Below are 26,553 nucleotides of genomic sequence, written 5' to 3'. Positions count from 1 at the left end.
AACTTTAGAATAATAAGATCAACCTAAAAACATGTCTACAATAATTATTTTATTATTTAAAATCTTTTTAAGCTTTACAATTCGTTAACTTACTACTTATATTAAATAATTCTCCTTAATTTTTTAACCAATGACAACTGCTGCAGACTAGATGGAATCAAAATTAAAACCAACTATGCATTGTGATGCATTTGAGCAAAATTTTATCCATGTTTTCTGCTAGAGAATTGACTATTAAAAGTACCTATCACATGTTTATCAAATACTCTGTCTTAAATTTCCCTATTCAAAGCACTTAAACCTACTGTAGTTTGGCAGTATTGTAGACTCGATCCAGACGTTTCAGTTGTTTTAAAGGTGTAGCTAATACGGTTTCGATCCAATCAACGTCCGGAGCCACATAACCTCCAACTTGTCCTTGTTGTCTACACCCGGTGTCCCAAGAATAGATTCCGCTTAACGTGTATCGTCCTGATTCGTCGGCGCAAGCCAAGGCACTTCCATAATCCACCTGGTATATTAATCAACCAATGAAACTAATTCCAAGAAAGAAACAAAAATACAACCTTGCATTGATCCACATCGGAGAAACCACACAAAGTGTTAGTGTTGTAGTTTGGCAGTGATTGCTGGAAGTACTGGCCTAAAACCTCCTGACACTGTTTAGCTTCCATAATATTCACTCCAATATGATGCATTAAAGCGTTTCTGGCATGCACTGAAGAAAACCAGTCAGATTTAACACGCAACTAACCAACACGAACTTACATTGTAAAATTCGTTTCCCCCATCCAGTTGCTATGCAATTTTGTGTAGGGATTTTGTTGGGTTCTGGCAAACAAATATGTCCAATATTTTTGGCAAACCTAAGGTTTTCCTCTAGAACCAGCAAGGCCATGTCGTTTTCCAAAGAACCAGCTAGGAAGTCTGGATGCCTTAAAATGGCTGCCACTTTAACAATCTGGAATGGTAATGGTTCTTCATCGATTCCTAGTTTCCATTCTCCACCCTTAATCAAAACGTCGGAGGTTGCAATTCTGAAAAAAGGATTTAAAAGATCGAATATCAAGTTTAAATTAAAGTTCGTTTTAGTGTAATAGTTTCGGTCTAATTATCAGAATTCAACCTGTCTACATTAAAAAAGAAAACTTTTAGGTACTTAAATATTTTAAACTAAACTTACCCTTCGACACAGTGAGCAGCAGTCAAAACAGCATTCCTCCTCACTATAACACCACCACAAAGTAAACTTCGATTCGAGGCTCTCAAAATCATAGCTTGCCACGTAATTTCAGCAAAATTGGCATCAATTGGTATCAGTCCTTTAGGGCTCGAGTTCTGGAAACGTTTAGGATGTAGTGTTGCCAAACTTACACTAAATTCACAGTCTTACCAAGTTTCTTACTCCGCACTCCCCCACGTCTCTCCTCGACCTTCTCAACCTGTTAGATCGTGTTACTCTGTTGTACTCAGCTAGAAAACATTATAATTACAACCTTTGACATTTAAGTGAAAACCCATTCGTAAATCATTTTGTTTTATTGCCGTATTTGTTATTCATTTTACGGTTTTAATAGTAAACTTTTCAAGGTCATTACGTCTGGTACTGCCTCTAAGCTTTGAAATCCGCTTTCATCTATTACATCAACCGGGATTTTATATAAGATTACATTAAGGATTTTTTTTATTTATTAAATAACAACGTGGAAATTTCTAGCAAATAACTTTATTGGACTTTTGAAAAATAAATTACATATTTTATTAAAGTAAATCAATACAAAAAATACTTAACTTTATACAGCCGCATTACTTTTTACATACTTAGAGGCAGTGCCAGACAAAAAAACACAGGGCAGTAACAATGAGAAATTTATCCAAACAACCAAGGAATGGCACTTGAGAATTCTGTCAAATAGCACAATAATTACTGGCCGACTTAACACATAGAGCAATTTGCCTTACTACTTTCAAGTGCCACATAAACAGCACAACTTACAAAAATTACACTTAAATCTATGCCATTTTAACCTAAGATCCTCTATTTTCTGTTACCTTTGTATTGACCGATTGAATCGTCTTCGGCGTATTTACCATCATCTACACCATTCACCAGGTTGGCTGATGGCCAAGGGTCTTGATAGTCGCGGTCTCTGCAACATTTGCCTATGGTACCAGATCCAAGATCTCGGCAAACCTGTTTTTAGTTTTGAATCACATTAGAGAAGACCAACAAGTATATTGACGGAAACTTACAGTAGTGGGAGCTCTGAGCAGTTCCTGTTCTTTAGTCAAAACAACTGGTACTGGACTGACAAATCCATCAGCAGTACAGTAAATTTCCTGTACGCATTTCAAGGCTGCAGCACAACCCACAGGAATTAGCTCATCAGGGATGGTTTCGTTTACTCTAGGTCTTGGTGGACCTGGAGGCCGGTTTGGAGACACCGAAATTGGCACATTTGAACCGGGCGCAGTCTCTTTATCTGTTATTTTAGTTTAAAAATGTTAAAAACAGAGAAGGAAGAATATATTGTATCAATATAATAAATCTAATGCATTATTACCTAAGATGTTTATAAGATAGATACAGAAGTAAGTTCTGACCTTTATGTCTAGCTAAACTTTTTATCTTTGAAGACTGAGATAGCGCTTAATATAATTTTTAGGCTAAATTAGATTAGTAGTAACTGGAATAGTATACTAAACCTTTCAGAATTTCATTTGTGACAAAGTTTTTTGAATAATTGAACTGATTGATACTTTATAAGCCGAATAACTCGACTCTGAGATCATTTAGAGAGTATTTTGAATATACCAGAAAAAAATATGAGCATGATATTTCTACATCCAGAAAGCTGCACCAACAGTTTTTGAGGTAAACAAACACTCACCTACAATAATATCGCCATGTTCCTCTTCACCATCGGTAAATGGATGTGGTGTGGTAAACGGTGGTTCTCCTTTAGGATAGTTGTATCCAGGATTGGTCGGGCTAAAATTCGGTTTTCCAGGAGTTACGTTCGGTTTTTGTGTGGATGATGGTGAGGATGGTTGGCATGCATGTAGTTCTTGTGAATAAACCTGCCCGATCGGACAGGTTGGTGTCTGTGTGCTGGGTCTCTCGCACCTCCCCGAAGGACTGGGAATGGTACCGGGAGGACAGCGCGGACGCTGACAACCGCCTGAAGGAGTTGGGATTGTACCGGAAGGACAAGACTGTCCAGGAGAAGGTCCGGGATTCAACTGGCACTGCCCAGTCAAGGAATTGAACACTTGACCTACACCGCATTGTTTACTGGTACAACTTCCAGTTGCAGAATTGTATACTGTCCCAGGACTGCAGGATGGTTCGCATCTTTGGGTTTGGGTATTAAAACGCTGTCCCGATGAGCATTTTTGTGGTCTTAAAGTGGTAGGAACTTCAAATGGTTTGCTGGGTTTTGGATAAGTGTAACCGGTTCGTCCAGTTGAAGCTGGGGTGGTAGTACCCAGACTTTCACATCGTCCAGACGTAGGGTTTCTTCGAGTTCCTGAAGGGCAAGAAGGTGTAATCTCCTCGCAAATTCCTGTGACTGGGTTCTTCTGAGTACCTGGTCTACAAGATAGTGACAGTGAAATTTTTTCGCATTCACCACTAAGAGCATTTCGCCTAGTTCCATAAGGACAAACTTTGACACTGGGTCTTAGAGTTGTTACCTCAGAAGTTTCACATTCACCACTAATTGGGTTTTTCCTAGCACCAAATGGACATGGCACCGGCCTGGAAGAGGTAGTTGCCTCAACTTTACGAACACATTGTCCAGTAGCAGCATTATACGTAAAACCAGTTCCACATTCCGTAACTCCAGGAACGTCAGTCACAGGTTTTCGAATACAACGGCCGGTAAATGAATCTCGAACTTCTCCAGGTCCACACAAAACTGCTGGAGGGGTTGTAAGTATCCCAGGACCTGGAGTAACTACCTCACAACGTCCACTAAGCACGTTAAGTTTTTCTCCAATTCCACAAGTTTTTCGTGGATTTTCCGTTGTCACAACCTCGCACTCATTAGTGAACACATTAAGGGATTGTCCAAAAGCACACGCTTTTTTACTTGGAAGAGTTGGTTTTGGTGTTCCGTTCAAGAGCTCGCACTCCTTGGTGAACACATTATATTTCTCACCAAACTTACAGGTGGTTCCACTAGATGATTGTGGTTCACACTGTCCAGTGATAGTATTCAGTTTTAGTCCTCCACTACATCTGGGTTTTTCCTCAAAAGGAATAGATGGAGTAGGGTAATTGTATTTGGTTCTGTCTTCACATCTTCCAGTTTTCCTGTTGAACTGTTGTTCAATTGAACAAGTTACACGACTAGGAGCAGTAGGCCTTAGATCACACTGCCCAGATTGAGGATTGAAAGTTTGACCAACCCCACAAGTTTTTTGAGGTTTCTGTGTAGAAGGTCTGGATGTTGTCCTACTTTCGCACTGGCCAGTTTTGGGATTAACACTCTGCCCAACACCACAGCTTTGTGGAGGTGTTGGAATATATTCACACTGTCCAGACAACACGTTGAATCTTTGTCCAGAATTGCACGATTTTGATGTTCTTCTAGTTTCACATTCTCCAGTCACTTGGTTCAAAATTTCTGCAATTCCGCAGGATTTTTGTGGTCTGGGAGTTCTTTTAGCTTCACATTCTCCTGTCACAGAATTTAAAGTCTGTCCAAAACCGCAAACTCTTTGAGTCGTAACTGGCGGTGCATAAGTTGTCGGTTTGGGAGGAATTACATCACATTGTCCAGTTTGAACATTTAATCTTTGCCCATAACCACAAACTTTCGGTTTTTCATTAAACGGCTTTTCAGGAGTTGGATACGTGTAGCCTGAGTGAGGTATTGTAGTTTGTGGTCTGGGAGTTGTTGTAACTTCGCATTGACCAGTTTGAACGTTTAAAGTTTGGCCAAATCCGCAAGTTTTCTGAGTAGAAATTTGTGGTATAGGAGTTGTCCTAACTTCACATTGCCCTGTAATTTGATTTAAAATTTGTCCAAATCCACAAGTTTTTTGCGTGGTAATTTGGATAGTGGAAGTTGTCCTAACTTCGCACTGTCCAGTTACCTGATTCAAAACTTGCCCAAATCCACAAGTTTTCTGAGTGGAAATTTGTGGTCTAGGAGTTGTCCTAACTTCACATTGCCCTGTAATTTGATTTAAAATTTGTCCAAATCCGCAAGTTTTCTGAGTAGAAATTTCTGGTCTGGGAGTTGTCTTGACTTCACATTGTCCACTTTGTACATTTAATGTTTGTCCATAACCACAAACTTTGGGTTTTTCTTCAAATGGTTTTCCAGGAGTTGGGTACGTGTAACCTGGAGTTGCAGGTTTTGTACTTTGTGGTCTTGGAGTGGTCCTAACTTCGCACTGTCCAGTTATCTGATTCAAAACTTGCCCAAATCCGCAAGATTTCTGAGTGGAAATTTGTGGTCTGGGAGTGGTCCCAACTTCACATTGCCCAGTCTGAACATTCAGTCGTTGTCCATAACCACAAACTTTGGGTTTTTCTTCGAAAGGCTTTTCGGGAATAGGATACGTGTATCCTGTTGAAGGTTTTGTAGTTTGTGGTCTCGGAGTGGAACTAATTTCACATTGTCCAGTTCTTTGATTTAAGATTTGCCCAAATGCACAAGTTTTTTGTGTGGAAATTTGTGGTCTAGCTGTTGTCCTAACTTCACATTGTCCAGTAATTTGATTTAATATTTGTCCATATCCACAAGTATCCTGTGTTGGAATTTCTGGTCTTGGAGTTTTCCTAACTTCACATTGTCCAGTTGCTTGGTTTAGAACTTGTCCAAATCCGCAAGGTTTTTGAGTAGGAATTTCTGGTCGTGGAGTTACTTTAATTTCACATTGTCCAGTTTGTACATTTAATTTTTGTCCATAACCACAAACTTTGGGTTTTTCTTCAAAAGGCTTTTGAGGAATTGGATACGTGTATCCTGTTGAAGGTTTTGTAGTTTGTGGTCTCGGAGTGGAACTAATTTCACATTGTCCAGTTTTTTGATTTAAGATTTGCCCAAATGCACAAGTTTTTTGTGTGGAAATTTGTGGTCTAGCTGTTGTCCTAACTTCACATTGTCCAGTAATTTGATTTAATATTTGTCCATATCCACATGTATCCTGTGTTGGAATTTCTGGTCTTGGAGTTTTCCTAACTTCACATTGTCCAGTTGCTTGGTTTAGAACTTGTCCAAATCCGCAAGTTTTCTGAGTAGAAATTTCTGGTCTTGGAGTTACTTTAACTTCACATTGTCCAGTTTGTACATTTAATCTTTGTCCATAACCGCAAACTTTGGGTTTTTCTTCGAAAGGCTTTTGGGGAATTGGATACGTGTATCCTGTTGAAGGTTTTGTAGTTTGTGGTCTCGGAGTTGATCTAATTTCACATTGTCCAGTTACCTTGTTTAGAACTTGACCAAATGTACAAGTTTTTTGAGTTGGAATTTCAGGTCTAGGAGTTTCCTTAACTTCACATTGTCGTGTAACTTGATTTAAAGTTTGTCCCAATCCACAAGTTTTTTGAGTAGGAATTTCAGGTCTAGGAGTGGCCCTTATTTCACATTGTCCAGTTTGAACATTTAATGCTTGTCCATAACCACAAACTTTGGGTTTTTCTTCAAAAGGTTTTTGTGGAATTGGATAGGTGTATCCTGTTGCGGGCTTTGTAGTTTGTGGTCTAGAAGTCGTTCTATCTTCACATTGTCCAGTAAGAGTATTTAAAATTTGTCCAAATCCACAAACTTTCTGAGTCGAAATTCCTGGACTGGGTGTTACACTAACTTGACACTGTCCGGTTAGAGGGTTCAAAGTTTGGCCAAATCCACAACTTTTTTGGGTGGTAATTTGTGTTGTCCTAACTTCGCATTCTCCAGTTACCTGATTTAGAATTTGTCCAAATCCGCAAGTTTTCTGAGTAGAAATTTCTGGTCTGGGAGTTGTCTTGACTTCACATTGTCCACTTTGTACATTTAATGATTGTCCATAACCACAAACTTTGGGTTTTTCTTCAAATGGTTTTCCAGGTGTTGGGTACGTGTAACCTGGAGTTGCAGGTTTTGTACTTTGTGGTCTTGGAGTGGTTCTAACTTCACACTGACCAGTTACTTGGTTTAGAGTTTGTCCAAAACCGCAACTTTTTTGAGTGGAGACTGCTGGTTCTGTTGTCGTGATAAACTCACATTGTCCACTTAGTTGGTTTAGAGTTTGACCAATTCTACAAGCCTTCGGTGTGGTAACTTGTGGTTTGGATGGAATTGTTTCACACTGGCCACTTTGGGAATTAAGTCTCTGACCATAACCGCAAACTTTAGGTTTTTCTTCGAACGGTTTTACAGGAGTTGGGTAAGTGTATCCTTCAGTGGGTTTTGGAACTTGTGGTTTGGGTGTAACTATAATATCACACTGGCCAGTTCTTTGGTTAAATGTTTCTCCAAATCCACATGTTTTTGGTGGTGATGGTACACATTGTCCAGTTTGTACATTCAATTTTTGTCCAATATTACAAATCTGAGTGGTTGTCGGAGGTTTTGGTGTAGTTTGAACTTTTTCACACACCCTAGTAACCTGGTTGAACACTTCATCAAAACCACACTTAATTTGTGATCCTTCTGTCGGTTTTGCTTCACACAAAGCAGTTAGAACGTTGTATCTTTGTCCGTAAGGGCAGGATTTTGGTTTTGTTGGTGGTAATTCACATCTATTGGTAAATCTATTTAATTGCTGACCGAGTGGACATGTTGTTGGTTTAGTCGTAGTGGTTTCTACAAATGGTTTTGTAGGAGTTGGGTAGTTGTAACCAGTGGTGGATTTTTCACATTGCTTTGTGACTGTATTGTAAGTTTGTCCTGAAGCGCATGTGATTGGTTGAGGTGTGGTGATTGGTTCACATTGTCCAGTCGCTCTATTGAGAGTGGTTCCGGGGTTGCACGACTTAGGTGGTGCTGTTGGTTCGCACTGGTTGGTAAAACTATTTAACGTGCTACCGAATCCGCAACTTTTCGGTATGCGAGGTGTGGTGGACGGAAAAATGGCTTCGCATTTGCTAGTACCGCTATTAAACTTAGTACCAAAAGGACATGCTTGGGATGTAGGGAACGTAGGTCTACTTGGTGTGTATGTGTACTGACAGCCGTTCTGGCTCAGAACTGATCCAGTCGGACATTGAGTAGTTGTACTAGGTGTGGTTAGTCTACTCTGCGATGGTCTTTGTGTGGTAGTAAATGGTGCAGGTGACGGGTGAGTGATTTGTGTGGATGGTTTGGTCGTGGGTACATACGTTTTCGGCGGAAGGTAACCTGGAGGAACTCTTACGCAAGTGCCGGATGGGGATTTTGATGTTCCAGGAGGACAGGGTGGTCGTTGGCATCCGCTGGCTGTGGATAAGGATCCTGGTGGACACGAAGGACCTGGAGCTGGCGGAGGAATGGGAATACAATCTGCAACAATTAGATAAAATGACAATTTAATACAAATTTCGTATTTAGAAAAAGAGGTACAAAAGCTCTATTTTAAATTGAAACATTTGAAGTAAATATAGAAAAGCAATTTGAAAAATACTATTCAAACAATCACTGTAAAAGACAAAACTTACTTCCAATTGGTCCCAATTTTTGTCCTCGAGGACAAGTAACAACAATTGGAACACATTCTCCGTTTGGTCCTGTTCTTTGACCGCTTGGACAGTATGGTCGAGGGGTTACTTCAATTGGAACGCATTCACCATTGGGACCTAGTTTCTGGCCTAAAAACTACAAGTTCAGCAACTGCAAGGTATAATTTAATTGAATTATTACCTGGCCGACAACTTTCTATCGGCTGACAACCATATGGACCACGTTTTTGACCTGCTGGACATGGTGGAGGTGCAGGTGGTGAAGTGGGAATACAGTTCCCCGTAGGTCCTGTGGTGTAACCTGAAAAAACTTACTTAGCTAAATTTGATTTTAAAAATGCCTTGAAACTGATACCTGGTGAACAACGTGGTGGAATAAGTTCACAGACGCCTGAGGGTGTCAGGCGTTCTCCAGGTTTGCAAACTGTAATACATTTTCCGTTGGGTCCTACTCTAGTTCCACTGGGACAATATGGTGCTGGAGTCGTGATTGGTTCACATCCTCCTGAAGGAGTTGGGCGTTCTCTAGCTCCACAAACTTTAACACATTCTCCATTGGGTCCTACTCTAGTTCCACTGGGACAATATGGTGCTGGAGTCGTAATAGGTTCACATTTTCCATTGGGTCCTACTCTAGTTCCACTGGGACAATATGGTGCTGGAGTCGTAATAGGTTCACATTTTCCATTGGGTCCTACTCTAGTTCCACTGGGACAATATGGTGCTGGAGTCGTAATAGGTTCACATTTTCCATTGGGTCCTACTCTAGTTCCACTGGGACAATATGGTGCTGGAGTCGTAATAGGTTCACATTTTCCATTGGGTCCTACTCTAGTTCCACTGGGACAATATGGTGCTGGAGTCGTAATAGGTTCACATTTTCCATTGGGTCCTACTCTAGTTCCACTGGGACAATATGGTGCTGGAGTCGTAATAGGTTCACATTTTCCATTGGGTCCTACTCTAGTTCCACTGGGACAATATGGTGCTGGAGTCGTAATAGGTTCACATTTTCCATTGGGTCCTACTCTAGTTCCACTGGGACAATATGGTGCTGGAGGCGTAATAGGTTCACATTTTCCATTGGGTCCTACTCTAGTTCCACTGGGACAATATGGTGCTGGAGTCGTAATTGGTTCACATTCTCCTGAAGGAGTTGGGCGTTCTCTAGTTCCACAAACTTTAACACATTCTCCATTGGGTCCTACTCTAGTTCCACTGGGACAATATAATGGTGGTGTGGGCGTAATAGGTTCACATTCTCCTGAAGGAGTTGGGCGTTCTCTAGTTCCACAAACTTTAACACATTCTCCATTGGGTCCTACTCTAGTTCCACTGGGACAATATGGTGCTGGAGTCGTAATTGGTTCACATTCTCCTGAAGGAGTTGGGCGTTCTCTAGCTCCACAAACTTTAACACATTCTCCATTGGGTCCCACTCTAGTTCCACTGGGACAATATGGTGCTGGAGTCGTAATTGGTCCACATCCTCCGGAAGGTGTTGGGCTTTCTCCAGGTCCACAAACTTTAATACAATTTCCATTGGGTCCTACTCTAGTTCCACTGGGACAATATGGTGCTGGAGTCGTAATAAGTTCACATTTTCCATTGGGTCCTACTCTAGTTCCACTGGGACAATATGGTGCTGGAGTCGTAATTGGTTCACATTCTCCTGAAGGAGTTGGGCGTTCTCTAGTTCCACAAACTTTAATACATTTTCTATTAGGTCCTACTCTAGTTCCACTGGGACAGTATATCGGTACTGGTTCTGGTGGTGGTGGTGGTGGTTTTGGGGTCGTAATATGTTCACAGCCTCCTGATGGTGTTGGACGTTCACCAAATAGGCAGATTTGAATGCACTGCCCGCTAGGACTTAAACGTTGTCCAGGCCCACAGTCAGGTTGTGGGGGAATGATAGGCGGTTGAGGTGGAACAACTGGAGGGCGTGGAGGAGTAATGGTTATACATCCACCGTATGGACCCTGTTGTTGACCTGGGGGACATTTTATCACTTCACAACCACCTGAAGGAGTGGGTCGAGTTCCAGTTGGACAGGAGTTTCTAATAGGTTCACACCGTCCAAAATTTCCAACGTATTGTCCTGGGGGACATGTTGGTGTTGGACGTGGTGTTGGAGATGTATCTAAATTGTTTTTGTCATTAAGACTTGTTTAAACTCAGAAAGAACATTTCTAGCTTTAATCTCTATGATACGGTGGGGCTGCTTACCTGGAGGTAAATAATCTAGACCTTCCAAATTTGAATTTCGAACATCATCACCAATATGGTCATTGGAGTAATCCGGAGTGCTGGAGAAAACAGGACTGTTGGCAGCCGCTGACAGGTCTCTGACAGGTTTAACAGTTGAAGAACCACTGAATTCTCCTATCAAATTGATTTGGGATCGGAACCCTTGTTGACCCGAATGGATTATCTATAAAACAGTTCTACTACAGCCTGTCCTGCTAAAAGTAAGTGAAAAAACTGACTTGAACTTGTTCGGGTGTTAATCCGTCTTTGCCAGTGACCTTAGATTTGCCAGGAGTGAATAACAGTTGATTAACATTATCTGCTATTGTGCTCTTAGATCCCAGAAAACGGCAACAAACTTCGTTTTCTTCACATTGAGTTTTCTGAAAGTGCGAGTATTTTAGCATAAGATATAGGAACCAAATACAAAGATTTTAAAGTCTCGTTGCTTTTTGTTTTGTTTTTTTACCTGTAAACTGTCAGACATTTTTCTGACAGATGGCGTTACTTTTAAAAATGTATTAAACGCTTACACAAGAGTGGTTAAAGATGAACCGGTCTACCTTGCCAAGTTAGTAAAAGTATTTCCATCGGTAGCATTAAACGTACATTTTATGCATATACCGAAGTGAAGAATTAAGGTGTGTACACATTAAAATATACGCGTGGGCCTGGCTGATATTTTACCTAAATCGCCGTAAAGTCCTACGAGTCAAATTTGCACCACTTGTAAGCTGAAACCTCGTTCTGTCGTAACTAAAACGAGGTGGAGGAGCAAAAGAAAGCGGTAGCGTAATATTTTCACTGTGATATATTGGGAAAAGTATGAATAAGGTACTATCTTTGCCCGAAAGGTTACGGAATATATTAATCGGATGTTCGAGGATCACGCTCACGAAAAACGCCATTCCTCATGCAAATTGACGAGTGGACTTGTGTACGAAACGTCATTTTCAGAATGCAACTAATTATCATATCAGCTTTATGTCGCAATTAAAACAATGCTGCTCGATAAAAAAGTGAAAATAAATTTATTCAGTACGTTTGGGATGTCACCAAATTAAACTTGGACATGTGACAACCTGCTGTGCAAAGTGCCCAGCTGGAGTTATGCTGAAGCATTGTATGCATATCATTTAAGTTTTATTTACTGTGGGAAATTATTTTATCGTAAAGTTTTTACTGTATAAACTATATTATACAACTCTGCTGATAAATTCCGATGACAAGTAAAAATTGTTCATAATGACATTAAGTTCTGAAAACTGTTGCCCCTGCTAGAACCACAAGGGAAAAGATTTTTCTTTACACACACTTAAATAATCATCTGAATGATAAATTCCCTGATAATCTCAATGAATATGAACTTTATACATACAGTGTCACTTTTATTGATCTGTCATAAGTGTAGCGAGTAATAGCAAGCAAAAATATGCCATAATGACATCAAATGTTAAATTGCTGTCTCAGAACTATTTCAAAGTATTTTGTTCACCCTGTACTTTCAGAAAAACAAAAATGTTCAATCGTTAGCCATACATTTTAAAACCAATCAAATTTGATGATGCGCGTTTAACCTTACCACCCATCTTGTCCCATATGGAAAATTAGCATTAAAGTAGAAAACCTCCTTAACAGTTATGAATACTTTTGCGAAGGTGAAACATACACGGACGTATCCAAACTTGACCAGTTTGTATGTGTTACACCTGTCTGTAGGCTATACTGCTATTGATTTAGTATTGGTATTGAAAGGTTTAGTAGAGTTTGGCTTGAGCCGCAGAACTATTGAATTTCATGACCCGGCATTAGCATACTACAGCCTCCGGGTATCTTTACGTAATGAAGCAACAGAAAAAAAGGAATAATCTTTTATAGCTCGTGTGTGTGTACTTTTGCTTTCTTCTTCGTCTTCTTCGTTTCTGAAGACAACGTAATTAAAGGCGAAGGCGTTGATGACTACCCGGTTATATGCGGTAACCTTTTTGGCTATTGTTTGGATCAGGAAATAAAAAACACTTACGTGGTCTTTCGGTGCTGTGGTGGCCGTGTAACCGTTCACGCAGCTGGACTTGGGAACGCAGCTTCGATCTGATCCAGAACATGGAGCCGACCCTGAAACAGCGACCGATGATTGAAATCCGTTCTTCTTAAGGCCCTTAAAAGGTTCGGAGGGCTGAACGCCTATAAAGCCGTTTTCGGTACGGATTAAGTCTCCATTGGCTGTCGACAGACCAATTAGGACTTTAGAATCTTTGATTTTATGATATTACATGGATGATTGTTTTTTAAAACATTCTAGTTGAGTTTAATTCGAACAGCTTTAAATTATTAAGAAAAAAGACTAAAAAGTAGTAAAGAAATAAGTCACTCAAGTAATGTGATTTTTCATAAGTACAACGTGCTGGCAAGCAAAAATAGGAAATAAATGCATGAAGTATTTTTTTAAGGTTTTGTCAAAATTACAAGTGCAAAACGTTTTTTCGGGGGTAATATCCCTAGTGCATTTAATTTTTCCGGAAAAATTCGGAAAAACGAGATTCTAAGTAATTTGTTTTAACAAATAGCATGAGCGAGAGTGGTTTTAAAAATCATCCGAGCCGAAGACGAGAATTTTTAAAACCACTATTTGTTAAAACAAATTACTTAGAAACGAGTATTCCAATTTTTCCACAGGAAAAATTAGATGCACGAGGGGTAAGATTATTTCCTGAGTTAAATAAACATTTTATTTTAATTAAAACAATAAGAACAATAATTAATAAAAACAATAACTTTCAAGCTAGAAAGGGTAACACTATTCTTTATGTTGCTGTGAGGAGTGTGAAATTTTTTCGAATTTTTTTCCGGAAAAACTGCTGACAGCTAAGTTGACAGTTGTTGACAAGTGATTTTTCCACTTAAAATTTACATTTGTTATACTAATTCTTGATAGCGATTGGTCAAAATTGATAGGAAGGAAATAATCTTTCAGAAAAAGTGTATGTTTCGCTCTTTTACACTTCAACTACAAATTTGTTGTTTGTGAAGTATAAAGTGAATGAAATTTACCCTAACTAAAGCAGAGAACACCAAATATACTTACTACTAATTTTATAAAAAAATTAAACAAAAAATTGTTAAACACTTGTATTCTTGAATCTAAAAACCATAAATTGAGTAAAACATTACCTGCATGGGCAAAACCTCCTTGCAAAAATGGATTGTTGCTCAAATCAATTTTGGCCCCAGTATGGAAACCTTGAGGAACCCCAGAAGATGAACTAGACGACGAAGACTCACTTTTTGCCGAAGATGAAGCAAAGTTACCATTCAAAAATATGTTGCTTTTAACATCAATAGGTCCATTATTCTCTTCTTCCTCGTCGTTAAACTGAACCTCCTGCTTCTTGGGACATTTACCTGCAAAAGCAATTATTAGTGACAATTGATTTACAGAATTTTATAACAAACTAACCAGTGGCGGAGCATTTTTTATAATAATCGTATGAGGCTTTCAAGGGACTGTCATCTCTCATCCACCAGAAATCTTTTGGATCCTTTGAATCAAAGGCGCTGTTGATTTCTTGGGGATCGGCAGTTTGAGGAGGTTGTGCCTCTCCTTTGAGGACGTGACTCACATCCCCAAGGACTGTTGTGAGGAGTGTTATCCCCACTATGACTAGTGGAGACATTATTACCTAAACTGCAACCAAAAAAGCCTTTAAGCTGCTTGTATACGACTGAGTTTACATCGTAACATTCAAAATTGGATTAAGGCAAAATTAATGTTATGGAAGGTCTTAAAAGGTAATTGAATGGATTCAGAGACAAGTCTCAATAAATTTAAGAGTTAAAAATAATCGTGCGGTAAACAGTTGGTGGTACTATCCGAAAAATCGAAAATAAATGACGGAATTACATGCAGCAACACGCTCGTAAATCAGTCGAAACAACGGATACCGGAGCCTGCAGGCGGGATCTTATGCAAATACGATTTTGAAAGAATTGGAGAAGATCCGCATGCCAACGTATTTGTTTTTTTCAGTTGCAAAAGAATATTTTTTTCCATACATATTTGGTTAATTTTAACCATCAAATTTTAAAATATTCAGTGGATAACTGGTTGTATTAATCAAAGTCCTTCTTCAAAAACTCCAGCAATTTAATGATTAAACTGACTTGCAATTATGGTAAAACAATTTTTATGGATAAACATTAATAACCAGCTAAATCATCAATAATTCTAATCAGCTTTTCGTCGATGCTGATGTAATGATGAAATATTTGCAGTAATTACTCAGACCTTAGGCAGAAGTATTCGATGACGTTAATCTAAATATCACGTTGCCTGAAAATTACTACAAAAGTTGCAATACACCATGTCAAAATATTTCTTGTTCAAAATGTCCCAAAATATTTTAAAGTTCAAACAAACTTGAGGTTATCCCCCAAAATATTTTGATGTGGTTTTTGGACACTTTGTATAACTGAATGCTTATATTATAATACTCTTATAGTGCATTTTAGTTGAATTTATTTTTACAGGAATTAATTATGACTTATGTTTTTTTCACTACGATTGAACAGTGACGTAACTAATTTTTGAGCTAAGAAAGTAATGTCCAAATGTCTACTTTCACGCCACCCAGACATCCTGATTCCAATTAAGATAGCTATACGAAAAAAAAACCGTCTGTACAACTAAACCTATCAAATCGAACAATCAAAGTGTATTAGATGGTTTTGCTGATAACCATTTTCGTACATTTCTAATATGCACTTTCATTAAATTTAATCTCGTGTATAAACATAATATTATAACGGAGACGTTTTAGACGATCAAAACTGTTATGGCAAAACCCACACCTAAAAATTTTGACGATTAATAAGTTAGTCTTAAAATAGCAAATTATATAACAGAGCTTGTTAATGGCTCGACAAATAACCGTGCTTATTTGCCTCTCAAATGAATCGATTGGTTGGGAATTCGACTTAATCGAATTTCAGAGATATTTTCGCCGATGACCTGCCTTTTATGGCAAACTCCATCAAAAATTGCCTTGTCATATGACACTAGACGATGATAATCCCTGAGAATCTTTCGTTGACCTAGTCGGTTCTAGTATAAATGTCAGCAATTCACTTGCAAGTTATTTATTGATCAATCGACCTTATGTTGTTTAGTTCGTAAATCTTAAAGAGGAAGAGAAATGTAATTATGAAAATCTAATTAAGAATTGCCATTAGAGTTACATAAGGTTATGGTTTTTGTAAAGGGTGCCAGTCCAATAAGGAAGCATTTTAAATAATGGGAGATGTATGGATTTAGACCAAAATGTTAATGAAATTCCTCGTTTAATGGTTCTTCTTTTCGGCATTTCTAGTAGTTATACAAATTCCGAAAAGAGGTAACCTTGTTATTATTATTAACTAATATCCAAGTTTCTCAAAGGTCTGTTCATTAAAGCATCTGAAAAATTACGAAACAATCGAAGATGTACAAATATCATTGCTCCTTAATAAGGCAACGTAGTGCTTTATGACATTTTAATGGTATCTTGTGTTATTAATTTAACTTTATATTGGATCGTAAATACAGGATATTATTATAAAGAATTGCAAGATATTGAAAATGATCTGACAAATTATCCTTGAAGATTTGAAGAAAGTATTAATTCTGTATATTTGTTTTATAAAGTTTTTGATATGATTTTAAAGTAATGTAATTTCTGAAACTGTCTGAACGATAACGGTCTGTTGTCTGATTAGTTAAATATGTCACTTTACCAAAGGTTGAGAGTTTTTGAAATTATTGTTGAGTATACAGAGTTGAAAAAAAGTTAAACAAACAATCCGCCTATTGATTATTTTGAATTTGGAAAATTAGCTATTTTAAACCAGTTTTTAGGTCGGTGATCATTTTTTTCTTCTTTTGCATTTCATTAAGTTTAACTAGTCTTCATTCAAACATTTCTTCATATTTCTAATAAACACTTTCGTCATCACTGTCGCCATAATCCAAGACGTTTGACAGTGCAGTATTGCTCAACAAGAAAAAAACCTATCACATAAAATTCATGAGGATAAACGGTACAATACAACCATTAAATGTGTCATGGTTATTATTGTGCTAATCGAAGAAAATATTCGCAATGTGGTAATATTATACAGGGTGTAACCCAATTAACCATCATAAGTTCGAGGGTGGTTTTAAAGTTTTCACACATTTAGCATTATAATTAATATGGGACGGACCGAGTGTAATAAATCCTATTGTTAACCATCGGCAAGAAGAAAATTTAATTGTGTGTGGTATTTTCAATGACGGATGCTTTGTACATCAACGCAAATTGTCCTTAACATTTGCTTTGGTGAGATGTTTCGAATTTCTTGCGCAACTGCCACTTAAACGCACGTAATAGTTTTTGTATTATAATGGTTTAAGTAAATGTTTAATAATTTAACAGATTGGATTAACTGGGGCTGGTTAAATGTGGCTTAAACCTTCGCACATAAAAAATTTCGATGCGAATTGATAGTGCAAACAAAACGTTTCGCGTTTTCTGTCTGGTTGGGAAATAATAGAAAAGATTTAGGCTCGGATAAACCATTCGGGTACAATGAAATCGAAAGTGAGATCTTCCACGTTATGTTATCACTACTGTTCTAATTGCATTTTTAATAGTTACAATCAACGTTTGCCAATCAGCCGGAATAGTAAACACCATCGAATTGTCAGTCAAATATTGGTTTAGACAGCCACCAGAATTTTGATCAAAAACACGTTTTTTTGGCAGTGGTGCTAATTAAAATTTTTGCAGAAGGTACTTGGAACTTTTAAACTATGCAACATTCTTGGGATTTCCCTATGTTAGATGTTAATTTATTGCGTAAATATCTGCAAAACATCCGGCACCAAAAAGGAATTTCTGTTTTTCAACTGAACGCCTAAATCTCATATGAAAATCTACTCGGACATAACCTTAAAATTTTAAGTGCGCAACGCCAATTAATGGAAACTATTTGGGTAAAACTATGTTAAAATACAATAAGATGCTAGATTGGTAGTTAAGAAATATAGCGGCTTTGTTTGCGTGAAAATGATAAATGTCCAGCGAATTAATTAATTACTTTGTTCAGTACTTAGAGGTTAACTAAGTTTGGTATTACCAAATTGGTAGGTTATAACAACTTTTTTTCTACAACAAAAATTTGTGATCGTCGTCAATGTTATAATAAGTGACATGCCATTCACTTGAACTGACTGACTGAATAAAAAGATTCTAAATTCCTAGCACGTCCTAGTAACCTTATTATTAACCAATAGCAATCAATTGAAACAAAATCTGATGCATAATGTCGCATTGTTTCAATATGATACCCCAGGCACACCTTGGAGGTAAAAGAACAAAGAAAAACTAATCAAATTAGCGATTCAAATGGCACTTATCATCTTCAACTCATCTCTTTGCTGCTTAATTAATTAATGAAACAAAAAAACAACAACAAATTAACAAACAAGAAACGCACACAGTGTGAAATACGAAACAATAAAGTGCGTTGTTTCGGTCAAGTTTTATTAAAGTTGCTAATTTCTTCACGGAGATTGCGGATATGAACATTAACATTACCTGCGATGATCGTGAATAACCGTCTAATTGCTATTTTTAAATTAGCTAATTATTTTATCAGGATCTTCCGTATAACGCTTTGTCTTGTTTGTCCGTCCGTGAATTTTTTTTTTGTGAAGCTACTTAAGCAGTTTTTTCTTCGAATTTTTACCATCAAGGTAAATGTCATCCTCTTATACATTTTACCACTCTCCACACGTCTTATTGACCATTATCCACGTATATTATACATACTCTTGGTGCATTTTAGCGTACAAGGCCGCCATTTGTAATAATTAAGCTGTAACAATTTGATCTCGCATTTGCATGCATTAATTGTTATTACCTGTTGGCCGAATGAAAATTACCCATCCTGTTAGACGGGAAAGTGTACGACCTTTACGTTTTACATCCTTCTGAAGATTATGGTGTGTTTCATCATAATTTCGATAGTATGACAACGTTTAAATGAGTAATTAATTAGTTTCAAAGTTTGAAGTGTTGAAAATTGTATCAAAATACGAAATAGTTCATTGTCAAAGTGTGAAAAATTATACTTTCTCAAACTCTCATCAGTCTAGTATTAATCTTTTCTTCTTTTAAACTTACTAAGAAACACAGTTTATCTTTTCTTCACTCATATTTTTCATTTTTTTATTTTAATCCTTTTCTTTCTGAATAATTCAAGTTATCTGCAGTTTTCGGCTGGACTTAAAATTTCACCACCATAATTATTACATTGTTACCATAACATACGTAACTTGTCAGATTATCTTCAATCAAGTTTTCTTCGTCTCTTTATATTTATTTTTTTTTTATCGTTCACGGTTTCTTATAAAAAAGTTACAAAGCTACATAAGTTATCAGTTTACTTTTTTGCAAAATGTTACATTTTTTTAGATAAGTATAATTTAAACCAAACATATGGGCAAAGCAGTAGACAACCCTATATATACAGGGTGGTCCAAATTGATTGTAAGATAATTCAAGAGTGGAAACTACATAAAAAATAAACTCTAGTCGAAAAGTGCCCTCTAGCGGAGTTAACGAACTGTAAAGGTGAGGCACCGGTGCGATTTTTCAAATTTCAATTCTTAAACGAAAAAAGGTACTCAAATGAAATTTGGAATGCATGTTTGCTAAGTTGAAGTATTAAATTGGAATTTTTTTCAAGTTTTAAAAATAAAACGTTCAAAGTTTGACAGTTTCAAATTTCTATATGCTATAATTTTAGAGCATTCCGATATGGCACATGTGATAGCCCATACTTTTTCCTGAGAAAAATTTGTCTTAACATTTCTTTTCATTTTGCATAGTTTTTCAGATACATACATCAATTTTATACACTTGTGCGTAAATAAAAAAATTTGCTTCTGTCCGGAATATTTAAGAAAAAATTTCCAAACTGTCACCTCAAAATGGTGACAAATTTGCCAAATTTCATTTGAATTTTTATTGATTAGGAACAAAAACAGTTGTTTCAGGTTTCAATTTTAGAATATTTGAAGCATCCTATTGATAGTATTGAAACTGTATTTAGAGAATACTGAACTTAATGAAAAATAGTCGGAAGTATGCAACAAACCTAAAGCACTGAAACCAAAATAGTGATATAATTCAGGCTTTAAAGCTACTTTTTAAGCTTTAATTTTCATTAAAACGAAATTGAGTAGAGTTGTACGCAGGTGATTAAAAACTTGCAATATTCTTATCAGTTTACGAGACAAAAACTGACACTCCTTTGCGGTTTCTTCATACTTGCATATCACGCATATACAGTGGTAAAAGTGAAATTTTCACATGTCTTTAATTTTTTCCTGCATTTAAAAAAAGTAACTTTAAAGCCTCGACAGGATAGTAATCGTACTTTCGACTATAAGGGTCATAGATTTTAGTCCTTAGGGCAGAAACCAGGATCACTAACACATCGCTACATCACTATTCTGAAATCACTAAATTTAATTCACAGAGGCTCTAATCGGCACTAAGCCAGCACGTAAACAGTCCATTAGGCATTGTAATGACGTTACATAATTCCGACCATCTTCACAGGTTGGTACTGTGCGTACTTACAGTACTACAGAAGCGTGGCACACCTCGGTTTTTTTTTTTCAACAACACTCTCACTTATTTGAGTTTGGGGTACTGATCTCGCCTAAATTGGGATGTTCGTTTTTATACGCGGATCATCTTTTGCATTTGACTCATTGTCTGTCCGGTACCACCTCCAACCATCTGGTACTCCTTGAGCGTCGAGATGACGGCGGATCGCTGCTGCTTTGCAGGGATCTCCATTTAATTACACAGGATTACATGATGGTACCGACTACTGAATGCTCAGTGTCTCTGTTGGTACTACTGGATTTGGTTTCATTGAAATGATTGCTTTGAATTTCAATTAAAAAGCTGTGTTGTAGCAACAATTAAAATATTTATTGTGCTGATTCTGAAGAAAATGTTTTAGATGAAATATATTACCAGATTGGTTCCCTCTAGTAGTAGTAGAGGACTAAAAAATTGGTAGGCTGGCTGACCAATTTCAAATACCAAACAAATTTAAAAAAAAGAATTAAATCTTTTAGAGTCAGAAAAGAAGAGCAGAGGAATGCATTGATTGAGCTGATAGCTAATTGTCCAGAAAAAGGTCTATTTCAGAGACAAACATATTTTAAAGAAGATTTTAATTATATCACAGTCAGAAAAGAAGAACGGTTGATTGTGTTTATCTAATTTTTTGCCTAGTCCGTGACTGCATTTAAACAAACACGAAAATAATCCCACAAAAGTAAATATCAAAACGGTTTTGACATTACGCATTACCTCATTACAGTTAGATATAAATCAAAGTGTGTAATTCATGTGATGTAATCCTAGAACATCTTATTAATACATTTCGCATTTAAAATTTCCTTAAACTTATATTACGATTAATTTGGTTTAATAGTTTGGGACTTAATACTCAAGGAAATGCTAATATTACAAATGATTTGAAATAACACTGTAACATAGTTTTGAAATTGCAGTCTTTCAATTAGTTGTTAGCTACCTGTAAATAACGGCGTCTAACCAGAAAAGGTCAAATCTCATCCGTAATTAGTGATGGCACGTTAAAGGTCGCATCTTTTAGATTTTTTTCGAATTATCATCGTAGCAAGATTGGTAAATTGATGCGGAAGAAATATACATTAAAAAAATAAATGAAGAAACATTCGTGTCCGGTTTTGTGGATGCGGATTACACGACTCTTGAATGTTACAAGAAATTTATCAAGTTGTGGATAAGAGATTTTATCGTATAAATCGATTGCATTGAATTTACTTCTAGGTTGACCAAGAGGATATATTATTTTAATTATATTGTATGTTGAAATGGCTAAAAACATTCAGAATTTTATGGTTTTTTAAACACTTTTAAGAATTTGATTAAAAAACCTGAAAAAGTTGAATTTTGGCAGCAATACTTTTAGAGTAGTCTAGTGACAGTATAGTTTCAATATTTTTAAACTCTAAAAAAATCTAGAACACTCGTGTTCGAACATATGGAATTTCCAAAAAATATAGCCGGGTCAAAACGTTTTAATGCTCAATCAAATGTTCGTGACTGCAACCCATCACATTTCACTATTTTTTTAATAAATGTCGGTAGGCTCTCTTTAAAAAAAACAATCAATTTAGATGTAAAGTGGTTTCACAACATGCATTCACCAAGATCCTGATATGGCTAATCCAGTTTTTGCACAACTCAATTCAATTTGCAACTTGATTATAAAAATGCAAATTTGTGACTAAAGCAAGAGTAATTCCATAAAATTGCACAAAAAATTACTTTTGACCAATTAGGCTGCGGATCTCCTCGGTATTTTCCATATTGTTTCTTAAGCAATAATTTGTATGATTCGTTATTAACTGCGTTTTTATTGTGTATGGGATGCTGAGTCAATTTAGTTTGCAGAACACATCCTGTAGCGTAAAAGTGTCACCCGATTATTCAATTTGAAATACGGTTGCAAATAAAATATGTATTTATACGTTAATTGTTGAAAAAGATAAATTGTCAAAATGTGACGTGTTTTTTCTTTATAATCTACACATTCAAGCCGCAGTAAAATGGAAAGTGTTATTTAACTTGACCCTCGTAATTTAATGATGACGTAGATCGAACATAGATTCCCCAGTACATAGAATAATAGTGATGATTCCAATGTTCAGGTCACTTTCTCTATTATTTAAGGTTGAACGATGCTCGCATAAATCAAGCGGATACCTAATTTGGTTGTAGAATTACATCTACTTAAAGTGTGTTGCGTCTTTGTGTGTGTGTTCAATGACTGATTATACCTGTTAGGCTAGTCGGCAAATGTCACGTGTCAAGTCCATCAGCAAAACAACAAACGGTTTAAATAGGAAAATTATGAACCGGATCTCGGGTCTCTCTTGGAAACCATTAAAACCTATAAAATGTCGAATGCCTTCTTTACCCACGCTTTTCAAATAAGCCGCAATTTTATTAACGGAGCCACAAAGTGTGGGATTCGGGTCAGGACATAACATTATTGGCACGACCGATAATCGTTACGTATACACACACACACAAAAAAAAACCTAAAAGTGACAATTTGTTGTGTAACAGGACGAGAAAAGTCCAAATTCTTGCAAGCAGACGCATTCCTAATTGGGCTTAGACGCCATCACCACCATTTACAGCACGAGAAACTTTTGAAATTGCTTTTTGCCTTGATTTGGCCACTTCATGGCACACATAAATATCACCCACCAGATACAATTATTTGTGAATGACCCTGTAGATTCAGCGAAATTGTTTCTTCACTCAGTGATTCATTGAAGACTAAGTCCGTTTCAAATATGACTGCATACAGTAAAATGGATTCAGGTCATGAAATTCAAACGATTTAGTTTAAAATTTTAAATTTTTAGCAAATATCAGAAAATAATGATTTTTTTACTCTCTGTATATTGTCAACATCTACTCGTCAAAGTAAAACTTTCAAAATTAAACATAAAAACACAATGATAAGGAGTGAAAACCATTGGAAATCAATGCTCCTGACAGAGATGGAGACGGCTGAAGTGACATTTTGCCGAAGCAGATGTGACGTAAATTGATCACAAGATCAATTAGTGTCTGTGATAAAATGGTCATGTGACCAACTGTCATTACAGCCGCTTCGCCAAACTAGACTTATGTCATTTACTAAGTCGTAAATACTTTCCCTCTTTATTCTAGACCATTGATTTCCAATGACTTTTTCTCTTTGGTTACCATCATTGAGTTTCTTTGTTACGTATGTATAATCTTAAAATTTTTATAGTGTGTCAACGAGAAAATTGCAGTGACGTTTTTCGTTTGGTTAAAAAGTTTCATTGATTGTCAGTGCGTATAGGAAAACTAACCTAAGTCATTAACCCCCGTTTGCACCGTCGTTTTGTAAGCCGAGCTTCATTTAAGTTTGGGTTAGACTGTGACAGTACAGATGAAAAAAGTCACACTCTAAACCACACTTAACTTAAGCTATGCTTAAAGTACGACGGTGCAAATGGCAGTAAGGGTCATAATCATTCCTTAAGGGTTCCTTGATACTTAAGGTAGCCATAATACTTGTTATTAGTAGTCCTTGAGAGTACCTTTTAAGTTTCAAGGAGTGATTATTAATATGACCTAAAGTCCACATCTTTTTTGATTTGTTGTCAAGCAAATTTCGATCATAACTACATTTTGTAAATTTTTTTTTTTTCTATAAGGCAAAGTCTACCAAATGTCTGCAATATTCTGAGGTGTAACCATACTTAAATGAACTGATTTCCCAGTATAGCGGTTCTTTAACATCTATTTTCCAAAATGTACAATTTTTATAATGTTTTCAAGCAAATCTGCAAACAGATTTTGCATCCCTAAAAACCAACCATCATCGCTGTTCATGTGAGTGGAATGTTGCAACGTAATCGCATTTTTTCCAAAAAGATTAAGGTCGAAACCGAAAAAAATTTAATTCTAATATACACTAAACCGATTATTAGTGACGCAATGCGTCGGTGTAGTCATTAATTGTTATATAATTGAATTTCAAAATTACAACTCAAGAATAACAAATATCAATAATTGATAACCGAGAGCTTCGCACAAGAATTGATTGATCGTTTCGGATGAATCGGTAATTTTTAAAAATCACTAATGATTTAAAAATGACAGATTCGTCTATAAATATAGTAATGTGGCATGACAAAAGAATTTGAATAAAATTGGAAAAGCCCGAGGTGATGCTGCTTCACGAAACCTTTACCTACTCGACTAAAACATCAGCCTGAACCGCCTTGGCCCGATTCTTCATTTGTAAATTGCGTTTAATTATTATAATTTTCCCATTTTTACCGTAAAAATCTCGAGTTGCGAAAGAATAGTAATGTCCGCGATTAAACAAACAACACCTCCAAATAGAACCATAAACTATTTGGGATTAATAAAGTCGAAAAATATGTCTCGACACCCACACTCATTTTGTTTTTGGTTTAGGTGTTTTTGCAAACCATATTGTTATGCAAATTCATTATCGAAATTTGTTATTTACTGTGGAATATTTGTTAATCAACAACAGGGCGTCAGCCTCTCCAAATTCAAACTTTACAAATAATAGACCTTGACAATTAAACAAATGACGATACCTATACACGTCCTTTAAGGTCGATTACTAATCTATTATTTGGAAATATGTGTTTATTCACATAACATTATATATCGACAGTTTGAATATTTATTGTGTAAATTTTTATTTAAAATAATATGAATCAAAGTAACACCCACGGAAATTTTCAGAAGGTCAAAACGAACCCAAATAGGTATAATTTCTTACCATACAAATGTTCAGTAAATTAAAGTAATTGTGGCTGTTGGGCACAAGAAATTTATGTAATTAAATATTCCCAGCTACCATAACGATCTGGCAAGATAACCTCAGATATATCGGGATTAAAAATGTATTTGCTATACATGGCTGATGTCACCCAAAGAACCTTAACATTTACATTTGTGATGGATTTTGGTGGAATCTTCGCTGTTTTGGTACCTGGTTTGGGTGGGTCTTATGGTGATTAATCGGTTTGGATAAAAATTTCAAATGTTCTGACCTTTGGCGACCTAGAAAGTTTCAACAATACATATAAAAATATAGTAAACTGATCTTAATTCATGTGTAATTTAAAAAGCATTGTAATATATACCCATTTTGAATTAAGAATCATCTCAATTACTCGTATAATATTACCATAAAATATCAAAAATTCTTCATGTACAAGCTTTTTAATCACACAGAATGTTTACAAATTGTATGTTAACGAAAAAATAAACATTCATATACCGATTGCATATTTATAATGGAAATTACGCAAAAGTTGCATCTGCTTCAGTCATCACAAGTACAATATGAATGTGGTTGGTCAACCTCAATGGCAATATTTACATTTTGTATTATTTGTATCGTTTTCTTTTTGACAACTTGTATAACATTGGCACAAAATCGAGGTGATGTCCTTTGATTGTCAGCATCAGATGCGCAAATAACATTATTTTTTATATGTATAGGTATAACATATAGCGATACAGATATTCGATTTTAAGTATTTTACATAAATATAGTCAACAGGTTACGTAATATCTCAATCTGAAGATTTCTCCTATTATGGTAATTTTAAACAGTTTAATTGATTACGTGCGTAGTTTTCAAAATACGCTTTAATACCTGAACGGAATAAAATACGTATTTGAAAAGTGACATTTGTATAATAGCAAAAACACATTTGGTTACAGTATTCGAGCTAATTGGCGTCTTAGAAACCTATTAAATTTCAATTAGACACTTACAGTGAAAGAACATTTACATTCATAGCCAATAACCTTAATAGTACAGGGTATTTTACACTTTACACCCAAAAGGGTGTGTTTGCATAATAATCATTAAGGCAACGAAGTAACGCACATTATAAATCTAACCATTATAACACCTGTTAAATTCGGAATTTGCACCTTTAAGTATAAACGATTTAACAG

The 26,553-nt window shown here is 36.3% G+C and overlaps 1 protein-coding gene across 3 annotated transcripts; it reads right to left on the bottom strand.

Annotated features, from left to right (window-relative positions):
* Window positions 1-34: 34 nt before the first annotated feature.
* scaf (inactive serine protease scarface) lies at window positions 35-20,727 on the bottom strand. 3 transcript variants are annotated; one of them, XM_081976568.1, is made up of 19 exons: window positions 20,569-20,727; window positions 14,361-14,588; window positions 14,075-14,305; window positions 12,927-13,126; window positions 11,143-11,286; window positions 10,883-11,087; window positions 9,274-10,796; window positions 9,009-9,093; window positions 8,835-8,954; window positions 8,633-8,782; window positions 8,318-8,477; window positions 2,892-2,992; window positions 2,254-2,483; window positions 2,053-2,194; window positions 1,394-1,473; window positions 1,184-1,338; window positions 769-1,037; window positions 567-718; window positions 35-511 (listed from the first exon to the last, which is right to left on the bottom strand). In XM_081976568.1, exons 2-19 carry the CDS (start codon window positions 14,575-14,577, stop codon window positions 302-304), a joined length of 4,374 nt encoding a protein of 1,457 aa, XP_081832694.1. In that variant the 5' UTR covers window positions 14,578-14,588; window positions 20,569-20,727; the 3' UTR covers window positions 35-301. The 3 variants fall into 3 exon arrangements, with proteins under 3 accessions (XP_081832694.1, XP_081832692.1, XP_081832693.1); XM_081976566.1 differs by having other exon boundaries at window positions 9,009-10,796; XM_081976567.1 differs by having other exon boundaries at window positions 9,009-10,796; window positions 12,927-13,018.
* Between the last annotated feature and the right edge of the window lie 5,826 nt (window positions 20,728-26,553).

This window comes from Ips typographus, linkage group LG3, assembly GCF_016097725.1.
Source record: "Ips typographus isolate SLU linkage group LG3, UJ_Ityp_2.0, whole genome shotgun sequence".
Classification (NCBI taxonomy): domain Eukaryota; kingdom Metazoa; phylum Arthropoda; class Insecta; order Coleoptera; family Curculionidae; genus Ips; species Ips typographus.
The sequence above is the reverse complement of the archived record's forward strand: the minus strand, read 5'-3'. Positions and strand labels throughout refer to the sequence as shown.